At 29.1% G+C, this 17,415-nt stretch overlaps 1 protein-coding gene across 1 annotated transcript in view; it reads left to right on the top strand.

Annotated features, from left to right (window-relative positions):
- The first annotated feature begins 5,524 nt into the window (after positions 1-5,524).
- Positions 5,525-17,415, top strand: part of LOC135131039 (major facilitator superfamily domain-containing protein 1-like) — a 92,618-nt gene continuing 80,727 nt past the window's right edge. The window contains exons 1-3 of the mRNA XM_064058559.1: positions 5,525-6,004; positions 6,252-6,528; positions 12,012-12,428. Of these exons, the coding sequence (XP_063914629.1) occupies positions 5,854-6,004; positions 6,252-6,528; positions 12,012-12,428 (845 nt within the window). The 5' untranslated portion in view covers positions 5,525-5,853. The remainder of the gene's footprint in view (positions 6,005-6,251; positions 6,529-12,011; positions 12,429-17,415) is intronic.

Below are 17,415 nucleotides of genomic sequence, written 5' to 3'. Positions count from 1 at the left end.
TTTATCCATTTTCACTTATTAGACTTTTCAATTTTTTTATACTTATCGATTTTTCCATTTTTTTAATTTTCAATTTTCCAATTTTTTTCTTTCAAGTTTTTTGAATATTTCTCGATTTTATCGATTTTCAACTTCCGATTTTCGATTTTTCGTATTTTTGATTTTCGAAATTCAGTTATTAGATTTTTCATTTACTGATGTTGATTTTCGAATATTCAGTCTTTTTATTTTTCAATTTTCGGGAAAGTTGTTGAGTTTGTCGATTTTTTCATATTCCAATTTTTCAAATTTAACATGTTTCCATTTTTTTTTCATTTTCGTTTTTTCCGTTTTTCTACTTTCCGGAAGATGTTTCTATTTTTCGAGTTTTCGAAATTTCTTTTTCCGATATTCCAATTTTTCAGATTTTATTTTTTTGCTCGTCTTTGTTTCCTTCAGTTGTTTCAGTTTTTCCATTTCCAGTTTTTAGACTTTTCAATTTCCTTCCTTATCAATTTTTTCATTATTTAATTTTCAGTTTTTCCTTTTTTTAATTTTCAATTTTCCAATTTTTTTTTTTAAAACTTTTTTAAATCCTTGAGTTTTCGATTTTTCGTTATTCGAATTTTAAATCTTTTTACTTTCCGATTTCCCGATTTTTTTAGTCTCAATTTTTCAGTTTTTCGATTTTTCGACTTTCCCGAAGATTTTTCTATTTTTCGAATTTTCGGCAAGCCAGTTTTTCGAATTTTAGGTTTTTCAATTCTTTTTGACTTTCGTATTTTCGTATTTTTCATTTTCGAATTTTAGATTTTTTAATTCTTTTTGACTTACGAATTTTTGTGTTTTGGATTTTCGAAATTCGGTTATTGGATTTTTCATTTACTGATTTTGATTTTCGAATAATCAGCCAATTTTCCTACTTTTCCATTTTTCCAATTTTTTAATTTTCGATTTGTTTTGTTTTATCTTTTTTGAATCCTCGCGTTCTCGAATTTTCAATATCTGTATTTTTCGATTTCTCAATTTTTAAATTTTTCGATTTTTCGACTTTCAGGAAGATTTTTATATTTTTTCGAATTTTCGGTAATCCAGTTTTTCGAGTTTCAGATTTTTCAATTTTTTTTTTATTTTCGATTTTTTGTATCTTTGAGTTTCGAATATTCTTTTTATTTTTCAACTTTCCGGAACGTTTTTGAGTTTGTCGGTATTCCAGTTTTTCAAATTTAAAATGTTCCCATTTTTTTCATTTTCGTTTTTTCCGTTTTTCGGCGTTCCGGAAGATGTTTCTATTTTTCGAGTTTTCGAAATTTCTTTTTTCGATATTCCAATTTTTCAGATTTTGTTTCTTTGTTTCCTTTTTCAATTTTTCCATTTCCAGTTTTTAGATTTTTCAATTTTTTTTCTTATCGATTTTTCCATTATTTAATTGTCTATTTTTCCGTTTTTTTAATTTTCAATTTTCCAATTTTTTTTTCAACTTTTTTATATCCTTGAGTTTTCAAGTTTTCGTTATTCGAATTATTTTAAATCTTTTTACTTTCCTATTTCCAGATTTTTCAATTTTCGACTTTCGTTTTTCGATCTTTCGTATTTTTGAGTTTCGATTTTTCAGTTCTTCGATTTTTCGACTTTCCCGATGATTTTTCTATTTTTTCGAATTTTCGGTAAACCAGTTTTTCGAATTTTAGATTTTTCATTTCTTTTCGACAGTCGATTTTTCGTATTTTTGGTTTTCGAAATTCGCTTAATCGGTTTTTCATTTACTTTCTCGCTTTTACAATTTTTCGATTTTTCGACTTTCCGGGAGATGTTTTATTATTTCGATTTTTCAGTTTTTCGATAGTTCGAATTTTCGATATTCCAATTTTTCGAATTTTAGATTTTTCCACTTTTTATTTTCTATTTTTCAATTTTTCCATTTTCAATTTTTTTATGAATTTTCAATTTTGGTAAACCAGTTTTTCGAATTATAGGTTGTTAATTTTTTCGACTTTCAAATTTTTATATTTTGGATTTTCGCAATTCGGTTAATGGATTTTTCATTTACTGATTTTGATTTTCGAATAATCAGCCGATTTGTCGATTTCTCGCTTTTGAAATTTGTCGATTTTTCGATTTTCCGGGAGATGTTTTTATTTTTTCGATTTTTCGAATTTTCTTTTTTTTGATATTCCAGTTTTTCGAATTTTAGATTTTTACACTTTCTATTTTCGATTTTTCAATTTTTCCGTTTTCAGTTTTTAGATTTTTTAATTTTCCTACTTTTCCATTTTTCCAATTTTTTGATTTTCGATTTGTTTTTGTTTTATCTTTTTTTATCCTCGAGTTCTCGAATTTTCAATATCTGTATTTTTCGCTTTCTCAATTTATAAATTTTTCGATTTTTCGACTTTCAGGAAGATTTTTATATTTTTTCGAATTTTTGGTAATCCAGTTTTTCGAGTTTCAGATTTTTTAATTATATTCAGTCTTTTTATTTTACAACTCTCCGGTAGCTTTTTGAATTTTTCGATATTCCAGTTTTTCAAATTTAAAATGTTTTCCATTTTTTCCGTTTTTTTCGTTTTTCGACTTTCTGGAAGATTTTTCGAATGTTCGAAATTTCTTTTTTCGATATTCCAATTTTTCAGATTTTGTTTTTTCGCTCCTCTTTATTTCCTTTTTTCAATTTTTCCCATTTTCAGTTTTTAGAATTTTCAATTTTCTTATCGATTATTTAATTTTTTAATTTTCAATTTTCCAATTTTTTTTTACTTTTTTGAATCCTTGAGTTTTCGCTTTTTCGATATTCGAATTTCCAAACTTTTTATTTTCCGATTTTTCGATTTTCAACTTTCGATTTTCGATTTTTCGTAGTTTTGAGTTTCGAGTTTTCTATTTTACAATTTTTCGATTTTTCGACTTTCTCGAAGATTTTTCTATTTTTTGGAATCGGGTAATCCAGTTTTTCGAATTTTAGATTTTTCAATTCTTTTTGACTCTCGACTTCTCGAATTTTTGATTTTCGAAATTTGGTTATTGGTTTTTTCTTTTGCTGATTTTGATTTTCGAATATCAGGCTTTTTATTTTTTCCTAAATTTCGAATTTTTGATTTTTTGAATTTCCAATTTTTCGAATTTTAGATTTTTCCACTTTTTATTTTCTATTTGTCAACTTTTCTTTTTCCAGTTCTGAGAATTTTCAATTTTCTTACTCGTCGATTTTTCCATTTTTTAAAATGTTCGATTTTTTTCCTTTTAATTTTTTTGAATCTTCGAGTTTCCGATTTTTCGATATTCGAATCTTCAATATCTTTGCTTTTCGATTTTTCGACTTTCCGGAAGATTTTACTATTTTCCGCATTTTCGGTAATTTTCTGGATTTTACAAATTTTCGTGTCTCCGGAAGAATTTTTATTTTTTCGATTATTTTTCGATTTTTCGACTTTCCGGAAAATGTTTTATTATTTTGATTTTTCCGCTTTTCAATAGTTCAAATTTTCCATATTCCAATTTTTCGAATTTTAGATTTTTCCACTTTTTATTTTCTATTTTTCAATTTTTCCATTTTCACTTTTTAGAATTTTCAATTTTCAGTTTTTCCTTTTAATTTTTTTCAATCCTCGAGTTTTCGAATTTTTGGTAATCCAGTTTTTCGAGTTTCAGATTTTTCAGTTTTTCGAATATTCAGTCATTTTATTTTTCAACTTTCCGGAAAGTTTTTGAGTTTTTCGCTATTCCAATTTTTCAAATTTAAAATGTTTCCATTTTTTTTCATTTTCATTTTTCCGTTTTTCGACTTTCCGGAAGATGTTTTTATTTTTCGAGTTTTCGAAATTTCTTTTTTCGATATTCCAATTTTTCAGATTTCATTTTTTTGCTCTTCTTTATTTCTGTTTCTCAATTTTTCCATTACCAGTTTTTAGACTTTTTTTCCAATTTTTTTCGTTCAACTTTTTTAAATCCTTGAGTTTTCGATTTTTCGTTATTCGAATTTTAAAACTTTTTACTTTCCGATTTCCCGATTTTTCGTATTTTTGAGTTTCGATTTTTGAATCTTTTGATTTTCCCGAAGATTTTTCGAATTTTCGGTAAGCCAGTTTTTCGAATTTTAGCTTGTTGAATTCTTTTTGACTTTCAAATTTTCGTATTTTTGATTTTCGAATTTTAGAATTTTCAATTATTTTCGACTGTCGATTTTTCGTATTTTTGGTTTTCGAAATTCGCTTAATCGGTTTTTCATTTACTAAGTTTGATTTTCGAATATTCAGTTTTTTTATTTTTCGATTTCTAGCTATTTCAATTTTTCGATACATATTTCGAATTTTCAATTTTTCGTTATTCCAGTTTCCAAATGCAAAATTTTTCCATTTTTTTAACAGTTGATTTTAGATTTTTTTTTAATTTAGCTTTTTGATTCCTGAATGTTTTGATATTCGAATTTTCAATTTTTATTTTCTGATTTCTCGATTTTTCAGCTTTCTAGAAGATTTTTTTTTTAATTTTCCATTTTTCGATATTTCAGTTTTTCCAGTTTTAGATTTTTCCATTTTTTCCTATTTTTAATTTTCGATTTTCGGTGTTTCAATTTTTCGACTCTCTGGAAAGTTTTTATTTTTTCACTATATTAAATTTTTGATTTTACGATATTCCAATTTTTCGAATTTAAAAGTTGTCCTTTTTTTATTTTCGATTTTTTAGTTTTTCGACTTTCTTTAGGATTTTTCTAGTTTTTCAATTTTTCGATTTTCCGTTTTTCGACTTTCAGTTTTAAGATAAGTATTCCAATTTTTCGAATTTTAGTCTGTTAAAATTTTTTTAATTTTTCTTGTCATTTTTTTTTAATTTAAGTCGATATTCGAATTTTCAGTCCTTACTTTCCGAAATTTCGATTTTTCAACATTCTTGAAGATTTTTCTTTTCTTCAATTTTCGACTTTTCGATATTCTTTTTTTCGAATTTTAGACTTTTTCCATTCTTTTGATTTTCGATTTTTCGAATTTTCTGTTTTTTACTGCTTTTTGCTTATAATACATTTAGGTCTCTTTACATAACACGATTACTTAACAACTTACTTCAAACGGTAATTTCTCGTAGAAAAATAAGGATTTTACAATTAAGCTCCTCCCCTGGACTCACGACGAATAAAAAAATATCATCAGAATTGAGATAGGGCGGGTGGGCGGGGCTTATATTTTGCCTTTTTTCTTAACATATTCAGTCGTCTTTTCAGAACAAGAACCTTAAAGTTTAAAATGGTAAATTCTTGTAGAGAACTAAGGATTTTGCAGTTAAGCTCCGCCCCCTTGGCTCACGACGAATAAAAAAATCATCACAATTGAGACAGGGCGGGTGGGCGGGGCAGCTCTAAAAGCAACGTCAACGGGAACAGCAACTGCAACGGAAACTTCAAGGACAAGAGCAAGTTTATAATATAAATCCCACTTTTAAGGTCTTCTCCAGAAGTTACAGTCACTTCCAGGAGGTTTCAGCGCTGCCAACCTAGAAAAAAAAATCAGCGCTTTAAAATTAATTGCGCCCTCTATCGATTCCTCGCGTAAACCTCCAACATTTTGGTGTTTGGTTATGTTCTAAACTTTCAGATAACAAAGAATATAATTAACTGCTTACGCGACGCTCTTATCAGACAAATCTCAACTACTTGCATGCTAATTCCTCCTGATAACAAACCAAACCATAAACCAGACATCCTTATCACTTTCGAAAGGTCAATAGTGACATTAGTGACAGTGCAGTGTGTACAAAACACAACACATGTGCTTTTCGGGGGTGTCAGTTCTCCATTCTTGACCAAACCAGTGAACTATGCGTACAGCCCCCCATTAAAACTAGCCGCTTTCACAAGATATCAAAGCCCTAAAACCCCAAACCATGGAAGGCGGACCCAACATCCAGGAAACCGAGGACAGCTCAAGCTCCTCTTCGGAAGAACCGCATCCGGGATGCGTCTACAGCTGCTGCAACCCCAGGGGCACCCTCCACCGCTTCGTGGCCCTCATTTTCATGTGCTTCCTCGGCTTCGGTAAGCGATTTTTAGGTTAGGTGAACTGTCATCGCGCCAGCTGATCGCCCAAAACAAAAACATTTTCGAAAAAAGCGACCCATTTCTGCGTAATCGCCCTTAATAGCTTCCTTATTTACACGAACGCGTACTTTGTTTGTTTACATTTTTCGCCCGAGTGATCTTTAACCCCACAAATTGATAGTCGTTAACATACTTCGCATTATCGCTGTTTAATAACAAATACTTTCATTGTGGTTGATTGTAGGTTCGTACTTTTGTTACGACAACCCGGCCGCTTTGGAGGACCACATTAAGAAGGATCTGAATCTGGATACGACGCATTATGCCATGCTTTACTCGATGTATTCGTGGCCCAACGTGGTGCTATGCTTCGTGGGAGGGTTCTTGATTGACAGAGTTTTCGGGATACGGCTGGGGACCAGTCTGTATATGGGGTTGACGTTGCTGGGACAGGTCCTGTTCGCTGGAGGGGTTTTGTTCGACCATTTTTGGGTCATGTGTGCCGGAAGATTCGTTTTTGGGTAAACTATTACCTGTTTATTTATGTTTTGGAATATTTGATGAATTAGTCAACTGTATCAGGAAGGTAATTGTAAGAAGAAAAAGCTCCAGAAAGTATAGTAATCTTGGGTTCTTCGGTGTAATGTTGGTTGCATAACCCTGGTATAATTAAATCTCCAAAATTAGTTTACCAATTTTTGCTTCCTAAGCTTTAAATTTAATTTCTATGTCTTATATATTTATTTATTTAATTATTTCCACCAAAAGTGTGATGACGTCACTTCAAAATTGTACATAGCAAATCTGTTTTAATTTAAGGGATTATCATAAACTCAATAAAATTCGCAAATTTGTTGTATTGTACTCCAGCGGCGAGGGAAATTCTCTATAAATAACTTTAGACCAAGTTTTCAAATTTGTAATTTTGCATTTTTTTTATTTTTCAGTTTTATTTTTTTACGATAATGAGATTTTCCAATTTCCCGATTATTCAATTTTTGGATTTTTTATTTTCAGGTGTTTGATATTTGAATTGAAGAATTTTTTCAATTTTATAATTTTGAAATATGTGTTTCATTTGTACAGTTTTATAATTTTTTGATTTTTCAACTTCACAGTTGTCTGATTTCTTAATTTTTCAATTTTAAAATTATACAATTTTTCAGTTTTGTAATTTTGCCATTTTTGATGTATTTATTTTTCAGTTGTCCACTTTTTAATGAATTAGTTTTTCAATCTTTGAATTTTCAATTCTCGATGTTTCAATTTTTCGGGTTTGGAATTCTTGCTTTTTCAATTTTTCGATTTTTCATTTTTCAGTTGTTCCCTTTTTTAATTGAATGATTTTGCGATTTTTTTAAATTACAGTTTAATAAATCTTCGAGTTTACATTTAATCCAATTTTTCAATTCTGTAATTTTACATTTTCCATTTTTTTTATTTTAAATTGTTCAAAATTTCAATTTAAATTTTTAAAAATTTTAATTTTCGGCTTAATTATTTTACAACTATTCATTTTTAAAAGAATTTGAGTCTCCAACTTTTCTATTTTACATACTCATTTTTTGATTTTTCAATTTTACATTTTTTACAATTTTCGGATGTCAGTTATTCTAAAAATGGAATCAAATTCTCAATTTTCAGCTTTATAATTCTTCGTTTTCTCAATTATCCGAATTTCACTGTTTCGATAATTATCTGAGTTTTCAATTTTTCGATTTTAATAAAATTATTCGATTTTAAATTTAATGTTTTTTTTTATTTTTGGAGTTTTAAGTTTTTACAATTTTAGAGCTCTCAATTTTGAGTTTGAAATTTTTGCAATCTTAGATTTCTCAATTTTCCGGTTTTTAATGAATCCGTTTTCAATTCCAATAATTTCTCGTTTTTAAAATTTGGTTTTTTCAATTATCCAAATTTTATTGTTTTGTTTTTAAAATTTTTTGATTTTCAATTTTTCAAAATTTCCATTTTCATTTTTTTTTCGTTTTATATTTGTGTGGTTTTTCGTTTTTTTAATATTATAATTTTTCTATTTTTCTATTTTCAAGTTTGTTTATATTTTTGAAATTTTTCAGATTTACAGCTTAATAATGTTTTAATTTTACAATTATCCAATTTTTCTTTGATTTGACAGTTTTTTAAATTTCGTTGTTTCGATATTCCAATTTTTTGATTTTTAATTTTTCAAAATTTCGATTTTTAATTTTTCAAAAATTCGATTTTTGATTTTTCAATTTCAAATTTTCGCAATTTTTCGATTTTAGAATTGTTCGATTTTCAATTGTATATTTTTTAATTTTGAGTTTTATATTTTTGCAATCTTAGATTTTTCAGTTTTCGTTCTTTCAAAATTTCAATTTTGGTTTTTTAAATAGCCGTATTTCATTCTTTCGATTTTCCGATTTTTTAGTTGTTCAAAATTTGATTTTCAATTATCCGAACTTCATGGTTTCGAGTTTTCAATTTTTGGATTTTTAATTTTTCAAAATTTCTATTTTCAATTTTTCTGATCTATTATCTGATTTTTAAAATTTCCAATTTTATTTTCGAATTTATCTTTTTACAATTTTTTGATTTCTCAGATGTTCGTTTTTTTTCAATTATCGAATTTTTGATTTTTCAGTTATCCAAATTTATTTGTTTCGATTTTCCAATTTTTTGATTTTTTTCGATTTTTCAATTTTGTAATTTTTCAATTTTACGATTCTGTATCTGATTTTTCAATTTTTCGATTCTAAAATTATTCGATTTTCATTGTTGTAATTTAGCAATTTTTTGATTTTTGAGTTTTTTGTTTTTACAGTTTTTACAGATTTCTCAATTGTGCAATTTTTAATGAATCAGTTTTTCAATTTTATAATTCTTCATTCTTAAAATTTTTTGTTTTTTCAATATCATTAAATTTTTTATTTTTCAGTTATCCGAATTTTATTGTTTCGATGTTCCAATTTTTTGATTATTCATTTTTCAAAATTACGCAATATTTCGATTTTAAAATGATTCAATTTTCAGTTGTATATTTTTTCATTTTTGAGTTTTATATTTGGGCAATCATAGATTTCTCAAATTTCCGGTTTTTAATGAATCAATTTTTCAGTTTTTAATTTTTTTATTCATCGTTTTTAAATTTTTTGTTTTTTCAGTTATTCAATTAGCCAAATTTTCATTGTTTCGTTTTTCCAATCTTTTAGTTTTTCAAAATTTCGATTTTCAATTTTGCAATTTTTCAACTTTTCAATTTTGTAAATTTTTTATTTTACAATAATTATTATGTACTTATTTGATTTTTCACTTTTTCGGATTTGAAATTAGATTTTCAATTTTATACTTTTGGAATTTTTCAATTTTACAATTACATTCAAATTTTCAATGTTATAATTTTGAATTTTTTCATTTTTGAGTTTTATGTTTATACAATTTTTCGATTTCTCAATTGTCCGGTTTTTAATGGATCGATTTTTCAATTCTCAATTTTATAATTCGTTTTTTAAAATTTTTGGTTTTATCAATTTTTGATTTTCAATTATTCAAACTTCATTGTTTCGAGTTTCCAATGTTTGAATTTTTAATTTTTCAAAATCTCGATTTTAATTTTTTCAAGTTTTGATTTTTCCATTTTATAGTTTTTGTAATTTTTCGATTTTTCAGTTTTGTAGTTTTTTCATTTTACAACTGTGTCTGATTTTTCAATTTTTCTTTGTTAAAATTCGATTTTTAATTTTATATTTTTGCAATTTCTCAGATTTACAGTTTAATATGTCAATTTTATAATTACATAGAATTTTTCAATGCTGTAATTTTGAATTTTTTGATTTTCGAGTTTTATGTTTTCACAATTTTTCAATTTCTAAATTGTCCGTCTTTTAATGAATCAATTTTTCAATTTTCAATTTTATAATTCTTCGATTTTAAATTTTATATTTCTCATTTTTGAGTTTTATGGTTTTCAATTTTATATTTCTTCGTTTTTTCAGTTATTTAATTTTTGATTTGTCAATTATCCAAATTTCATTGTTTTTGATTTATCCATTGTATAGTTTTTGTAATTTTTGATTTTTCAATTTTGTAATTTTTCCGTTTTACAGTTATATATCTGTATATCAATTTTTCTTTTTATATTTTTGCAATTTTTCAATGTTCTAATTTTGAATTTTTTGATTTTCCAGTTTTAGTTTTCACAGCTTTTCGATTTCTTCGTTGTTAAAATTTTTTGTTTTTTCAATTATCCCGACTTCATTGTTTCGATTTTCCAATTTTTTTAAAATTTTTCAAAATTTTTGCTTTCAATTTTTCAAGTTTTTGATTTTTCATTTTCAAAATTTCGCATTTTGTGATTTTAGTAATTTGAAATATTTCTGTTTCACAATTGTCTGATTTTTCAAATTTTGATTTTAAAATTATTTTTTCTTTTCAATTTCATATTTTTTCATTTTTGGGTTTTATGTGTTTACAAATTTTAGATTTCTCAGTGGTCTGGTTTTTAAGGAATCAATTTCTCAGTTTTCAATTTTTTCTTCGTTTTTTAACTTATCTTTTTTTCAATTATTCAGTTATCCAATTTTGTAATTTTTCAGTTATCAGAATTTAATTCTATCGATGTTCCAATTGATTATTTTTTTAAAATTTCGGTTTTAAATTTTTCAATTTTGAAATTTTTCTATTTTACAATTATGTATCTGATTTTTCAAATTTTCGATCTTCAGTTTTATACTTTTGCATTTTTGAGTTTTATGGTTTTACAATTTTTAGATTTCTCATTTGTCCGTCCGATTTCTAATGAATCAATTTCTCAATTTTCAATTTTATATTTCTTCGTTTTTAAAATTTTTCGTTTTTTCAGTTATTCAGTTTTTGACTTTTATATTTTGGCTTTTTTTTCTTAATATAAGTAGCCATCTTTTCACAACAAAAAACTTAGATTTTTGCAAGGAAATATATATTTTGCAATTACGGGGCGGAGCCTAATTCCAAAATCGATATTTCCTTATACAAATTTTCGATTTTAAACATGTTTTAAATTGTGAAAAGAAGTCTACACATACTCAAACAAAAAGGCAAAATGTAAGCCCGCCCACCCTCCCTATCTCAATTGTAATGATTTTTTTTATTCGCCGTGAAGCAAGGGGGCGGAGCTTAACTGCAAAATACGTATTTCTTTACAAGAAATTAAAAACAGGTTTTTGTTTATCGTGTTGTTCAAAGAATACTAAATATATTAAGAAAAAAAGGGAAAACATAAACCCCGCCCACCCACCCCAACTCCATTCTGATGATTTTGTTTATTCGTAGAAACTTCAAACACGTTTAAAATGATAAATTCTAGTAGACAAATATGGATCTTGCAATTAAGCCCCGCCCCTCGATCTGACAACGAATGAAAAATTCATCACAATTGAGAATTAAGATCGGGGCGGGGCCTAATTTTTGGTTTTATTTTTTTTTTAATATACATAGTATTCTTTGAACAACACGATACTCAAAAACATGTTTTAATTTCTCGTAGAGATAAAGGACTCACGACGAATAAAAAAAATTATCACAATTGAGATAGGGCGGATGGGCGGGGCTACATTGTGCTTTTTTCCTTAATATGTGTAGCTTATTTCGACAAGTTATCTGATCGTTTAATTTTTCAAAATTTCAGCTTTCAATTTTCAAGTTTTTGATGTTTCAATTTTATATTTTCACAATGTTTAGATTTTTAAATTTTGTAATTTGGCAATTTTACAATTATCGAATTTTTCTATTTCTCAATTAACCGGTTTTTTAGATTTTTCCGTTTTCACTCGTTCAATATTTCAGTTGTAGAATTTCTTTTATTTAAAAATTTTTAAATAACTCGAGTTTCCAAATTTCTTCATTTAATTTCTTACACTGTTACTTGTATTGTCTATATATTGTTTCAATACACGGGAAGTAAAAATTACAATTACCTTTCACTTAAATGGCAGTCATTTTTTATTATTATAAATTTCACACCTTTTCATGACAAAAATTTCAGCATCGGCGCCGAATCCCTAGCCGTGGCCCAAAACAACTACGCCGTCTTGTGGTTCAAGGGCAAGGAGCTGAACATGGTCTTCGGGCTGCAGCTCAGCTTCGCTAGGGTCGGCAGCACCGTGAACTTCCTGGTGATGGAGTCGGTGTACGAGTGGGTGAACAAACAATACAAGGGCCCAGAAGGGCTTGGAATCGTTCTGTTTCTGGCGACTACCACGTGCTTATTGTCCATGCTGTGCGCTTTGGTCCTGGGCATCATGGACAAAAGGGCCGAACGAATTCTGCGGAGACAGGAAACCGAAAGTGGTGAGGTGGCCCGGTTGAGGGACGTCCTGGATTTCAAAGCTACGTTCTGGTTGATCACGGTGGTCTGCGTGGCGTACTACGTGGCGATTTTTCCCTTCATAGGATTGGGCAAGTAAGTAACTAGTGATAGGTTTCTCGTCGTTCTATAATTTCATTAAGTTATGTAAAAAAAACAATTTTCGGTCGATTGAACCAATTTTAACCACTTTTTTGGAAAATTTTTGGAAATTTTGAACTCACTTTTCGAGTTTATTGTAATAGATATCGTAACGGCGATTTCAGTTTGGTAACAAGAGGAAGATTATCTACAATTTGGCACCAATTTTGGGTCGATTGAACCGATTTTAACCACTTTTTTGGAAAATTTTTGGAAATTTTGAATTCATTTTTCGAGTTTTTTGTAATTGTTATCGTAACAGCGATTTCAAATTCGCAACTATCGGGAGATTATCTACAATTTGGCACCAATTTTCGGTCGATTGAAGCAATTTTAACCACTTTTTTGGACAATTTTTGGAAATTTGAATTCATTTTTCGAGGGTATCGTAATAGATATCGTAACGGCGATTTCAGATTCGTAACTAGCGGAAGATTATCTACAATTTGGCATGAATTTTCGGTCGATTGAACCAATTTTAACCACCTTTTTGGAAAATTTTTGGAAATTTTGAATTCATGTTTCGTGTTTATTGGAACAGATATCGTGACGGCGATATCAGATTCGTAACTAGCGGAACATTATCTACAATTTGGCACCAATTTTCGGTCGATTGAACCAATTTTAACCACTTTTTTGGAAAATTTTGGGAAATTTTGAATTCAGTTTTCGTGTTTATTGGAACACATATCGTGACGGCGATTTCAGATTCGTAACTAGCGGAAGATTATCTACAATCTGGCATCAAGTTTCGGTCGATTGAACCAATTTTAACCACTTTTTTGGAAAATTTTTGGAAATTTTGAATTAACTTTTCGAGAGTATTGTAATAGATATGGTAACGGCGATTTCAGATTCGTAACTAGCGGAAGATTATCTACAATTTGGCACCAATCTTCGATCGATTGAACCATTTTAACCACTTTTTTGGAACATTTTTGGAAATTTTGAATTCACTTTTCGAGTTTATTGTAATAGATATCGTAACGGCGATTTCAGATTCGTAACAGGCGAAAGATTATCTACAATTTGGCACCAATTTTCGCTCGATTGAACCAATTTTAACCACTTTTTTGGAAAATTTTTGGAAATTTTGAATTTACTTTTCGAGAGTATTGTAATAGATATCGTAACGGCGATTTTAGATACGTAACTAGCGGAAGATCATTTACAATTTGGCACTAATTTTCGATCGATTGAACTAATTTCAACCACTTTTTTGGAAAATTTTTGGAAATTTTGAATTGATTTTTCGCGTTTATTGTAATAGATGTCGTAACGGCGATTTCAGATTCGTAACAAGCGGTAGATTATCTACAATTTGGCACCAATTTTCGGTCGATTGAACCAATTTTTTCTACTTTTTTGGAAAATTTTTGGAAATTTTGAATTAAGTTTTCGTGTTTGTTGGAACAGATATCGTAACGGCGATTTCAGATTCGTAACTAGTGGAAGATTATCCACAATTTGGCGCCAATTTTCGGTCGGTTGAACCAATTTTAACCATTTTTTTGGAAAATTTTTGGAAATTTTTAATTCACTTTTCGAGGGTATTGTAACAGAAATCGTGACGGCGATTTCAGATTCGAAACAAGCGAAAGATCATCTACAATATGGCACGAATTTTCAGTCAATTGAACGAATTTTAACCACTTTTTTGGAAAATTTTTTAAAATTTTGAGTTCACTCTTTGAGTTTATTGTAATAGTTATCGTAACGGCGATTTCAGATTCGTAACAAGCGGAAGATTATCCACAATTTGGCACCAATTTTCGGTCGAATGAACCAATTTTAACCACTTTTGGAAAATTTTTGGAAATTTTGAATTGATTTTTCGCATTTATTGTAAAAGATGTCGTAACGGCGATTTCAGATTCGTAACAAGCGGAAGATTATCTACAATTTGGCACCAATTTTCGGTTGATTGAACCAATTTTAACCGCTTATTTGGAAAATTTTTGAAAAGTTTGAATTCACTTTTCGTGTTTATTGGAACAGATATCGTAACGGCGACTTCAGATTCGTATCTAGCGGAAGATTATCTACAGTTTGGCACCAATTTTCGGTCGATTGAACCAATTTTAACCACTTTTTTGGAAAATTTTTGGAAATTTTGAATTCACTTTTCGCTTTTATTGTAACAGATATCTAAACGGCAATTCCAGATTCGTAATTAGCGGAAGATTTTCTTCGATTTGGCAACAATTTTCGGTCGATTGAACCAATTTTAACCACTTTTTTGGAAAATTTTTGGAAATTTTCAATTCATTTTTCGCGTTTGTTGTAATAGATGTCGTAACGGCGATTTCAGATTCGTAACTAGCGGAAGATTATCTACAATTTGGCACCAATTTTCGCTCGATTGAACCAATTTTAACCACTTTTTTGGAAAATTTTGTGAAATTTTGAATTCATTTTTCGAGGGTATTGTAATATATATCGTAACGGCGATTTCAGATTCGTAACTAGCGGAAGATTATCTACAATTTGACACCAATTTTCGGTCGATTGAACCAATTTTAATCACTTTTTTAGAACATTTTTGGAAATTTTGAATTCACTTTTCGAGGGTTTTGAAATAGATATCGTGACGGCGATTTCAGATTCATTACTAGCGGAAGATTACCTATAATTTGGCACCAATTTTCGGTCGATTGAACCACTTTTAACCACTTTTTTGAAAAATTTTTGGAAACTTTGCATTCACTTTTCGAGTTTATTTTAATAGATATCGCAACGGCGACTTCAGATTCGGAATAGGCGGAAGATTATCTACAATTTGGCACCAATTTTCGGTCGATTGAACCAATTTTAACCACTTTTTTGGAAAATTTTTGGAAATTTTGAATTCATTTTTCGAGTTTATTGTAATAGCTGTCCTCACGGTGATTTCAGATTTGTGACTAGCGGAAGATTATCTACCATTTGGCACCAATTTTCGGTCGATTGAACCAATTTAAACCACTTTTCTGGAAAATTTTTGGAAATTTCGAATTCACTCTTCGAGTTTATTGTAACAGTTAACGTAACGGTTATTTCAGATTCGGAACTAGCGGAACATTATCTACAATTTGACACCAATTTTCGGTCGATTGAACCAATTTTAACCACTTTTTGGAAAATTTTTGGAAATTTTGAATTCACTTTTCGAGTTTATTGTAATGGATATCGTAACGGCGATTTCAGATTCGTAACAAGCGCGAGATTGTCGACAATTTGGCACCAATTTTCGGTCGATTGAACAGGTTTTAACCACTTTTTTGAAAAATTTTTGGAAATTTTGAATTCACTTTTCGAGGGTATTGTACTAGATATCGTGACGGCGATTTCAGATTCGTAACAAGCGGAAGATTATCTACAATTTGGCACCAATTTTCGCTCGATTGAACCACTTTTAACCACTTTTTTGGAAAATTTTTGGAAATTTTGAATTCATTTTTCGAGGGTATTGTAATAGTTATCGTAACGGCGATTTCAGATTCGTAACAAGCGGAAGATTATCCACAGTTTGGCACCAATTTTCGCTCGATTGAACCACTTTTAACCACTTTTTTGGAAAATTTTGGGAAATTTTTAATTCAGTTGTCGAGTTTACTACATATAATAGATGTTCTAACGGCGATTTCAGATTCGTAACTAGCGGAAGATTATCCACAGTTTGGCACCAATTTTCGCTCGATTGAACCACTTTTAACCACTTTTTTGGAAAATTTTGGGAAATTTTTAATTCAGTTGTCGAGTTTCCTATAATAGATGTTCTAACGGCGATTTCAGATTCGTAACTAGCGGAAGATTATCTACAATTTGGCACCAATTTTCGGTCGATTGAACCAATTTTAACCACTTTTTTGGAAAATTTTTGGAAATTTTGAATTCACTTTTCGGGTTTTTTGTAGTAGATATCGTAAGGGCGATTTCAAATTCGTAACAAGCGGAAGATTATCTAAAAATTGGCACCAATTTTCGGTCGATTGGCCCAATTTTAACTACTTTTTTGGAGAATTTTTGGATATTTTGAATTCACTTTTCGAGTTTATTATAATAGATATCGTGACGGTGATTTCAGATTCGTAACTAGCGGAACATTATCTACAATTTGGCACCAATTTTCGGTCGATTGGCCCAATTTTAACCACTTTTTTGGAAAATTTTTGGAAATTTTGAATTCACTTTTCGGGGGTATTGTAATAGAAATCGTAACGGCGATTTCAGATTCGCAACTAGCAGAAGATTATCTACAATTTGGCACCAATTTTCGGTCGATTGGCCCAATTTTAACCACTTTTTTGGAAAATTTTTGGAAATTTTGAATCCACTTTTCGGGGGTATTGTAATAGATATCGTAACGGCGATTTCAGATTCGCAACTAGCGGAAGATTATCTACAATTTTGCACCAATTTTCGGTCGATTGAGCCAATTTTAACCACTTTTTTGGAAAATTTTTGGAAATTTTGAATTCAGTTTTCGTGTTTATTGGAACAGATATCGTAACGGCGATTTCAGATTCGTAACAAGCGGAAGATTATCTACAATTTGACACCAATTTTCGGTTGATTGAACCAATTTTAACCACTTTTTTGGAGAATTTTTGGAAATTTTGAATTCACTTTTGGAGTTTATTGTAATGGTTATCGTAACGGTAATTTCAGATTCGTAACTAGCGGAAGATTATCTACAATTCGGCACCAATTTTCGGTCGATTGAACCAATTTTAACCACTTTTTTGGAAAATTTTTGGAAATTTTGTATTCGGTTTTCGTGTTTATTGGAACAGATATCGTGACGGTGATTTCAGATTCGTAACTAGCGGAACATTATCTACATTTTGGCACCAATTTTTGGTCGATTGGCCCAATTTTAACCACTTTTTTGGAAAATTTTTGGAAATTTTGAATCCACTTTTCGGGGGTATTGTAATAGATATCGTAACGGCGATTTCAG

Source organism: Zophobas morio, unplaced genomic scaffold, assembly GCF_036711695.1.
Source record: "Zophobas morio isolate AGI-343-1 ecotype UQ-CSIRO unplaced genomic scaffold, CSIRO_AGI_Zmor_V1 ptg000018l, whole genome shotgun sequence".
NCBI lineage: Eukaryota > Metazoa > Arthropoda > Insecta > Coleoptera > Tenebrionidae > Zophobas > Zophobas morio.
Note: the sequence above shows the minus strand (reverse complement) of the source record. Positions and strands in the feature narration are given on the sequence as shown.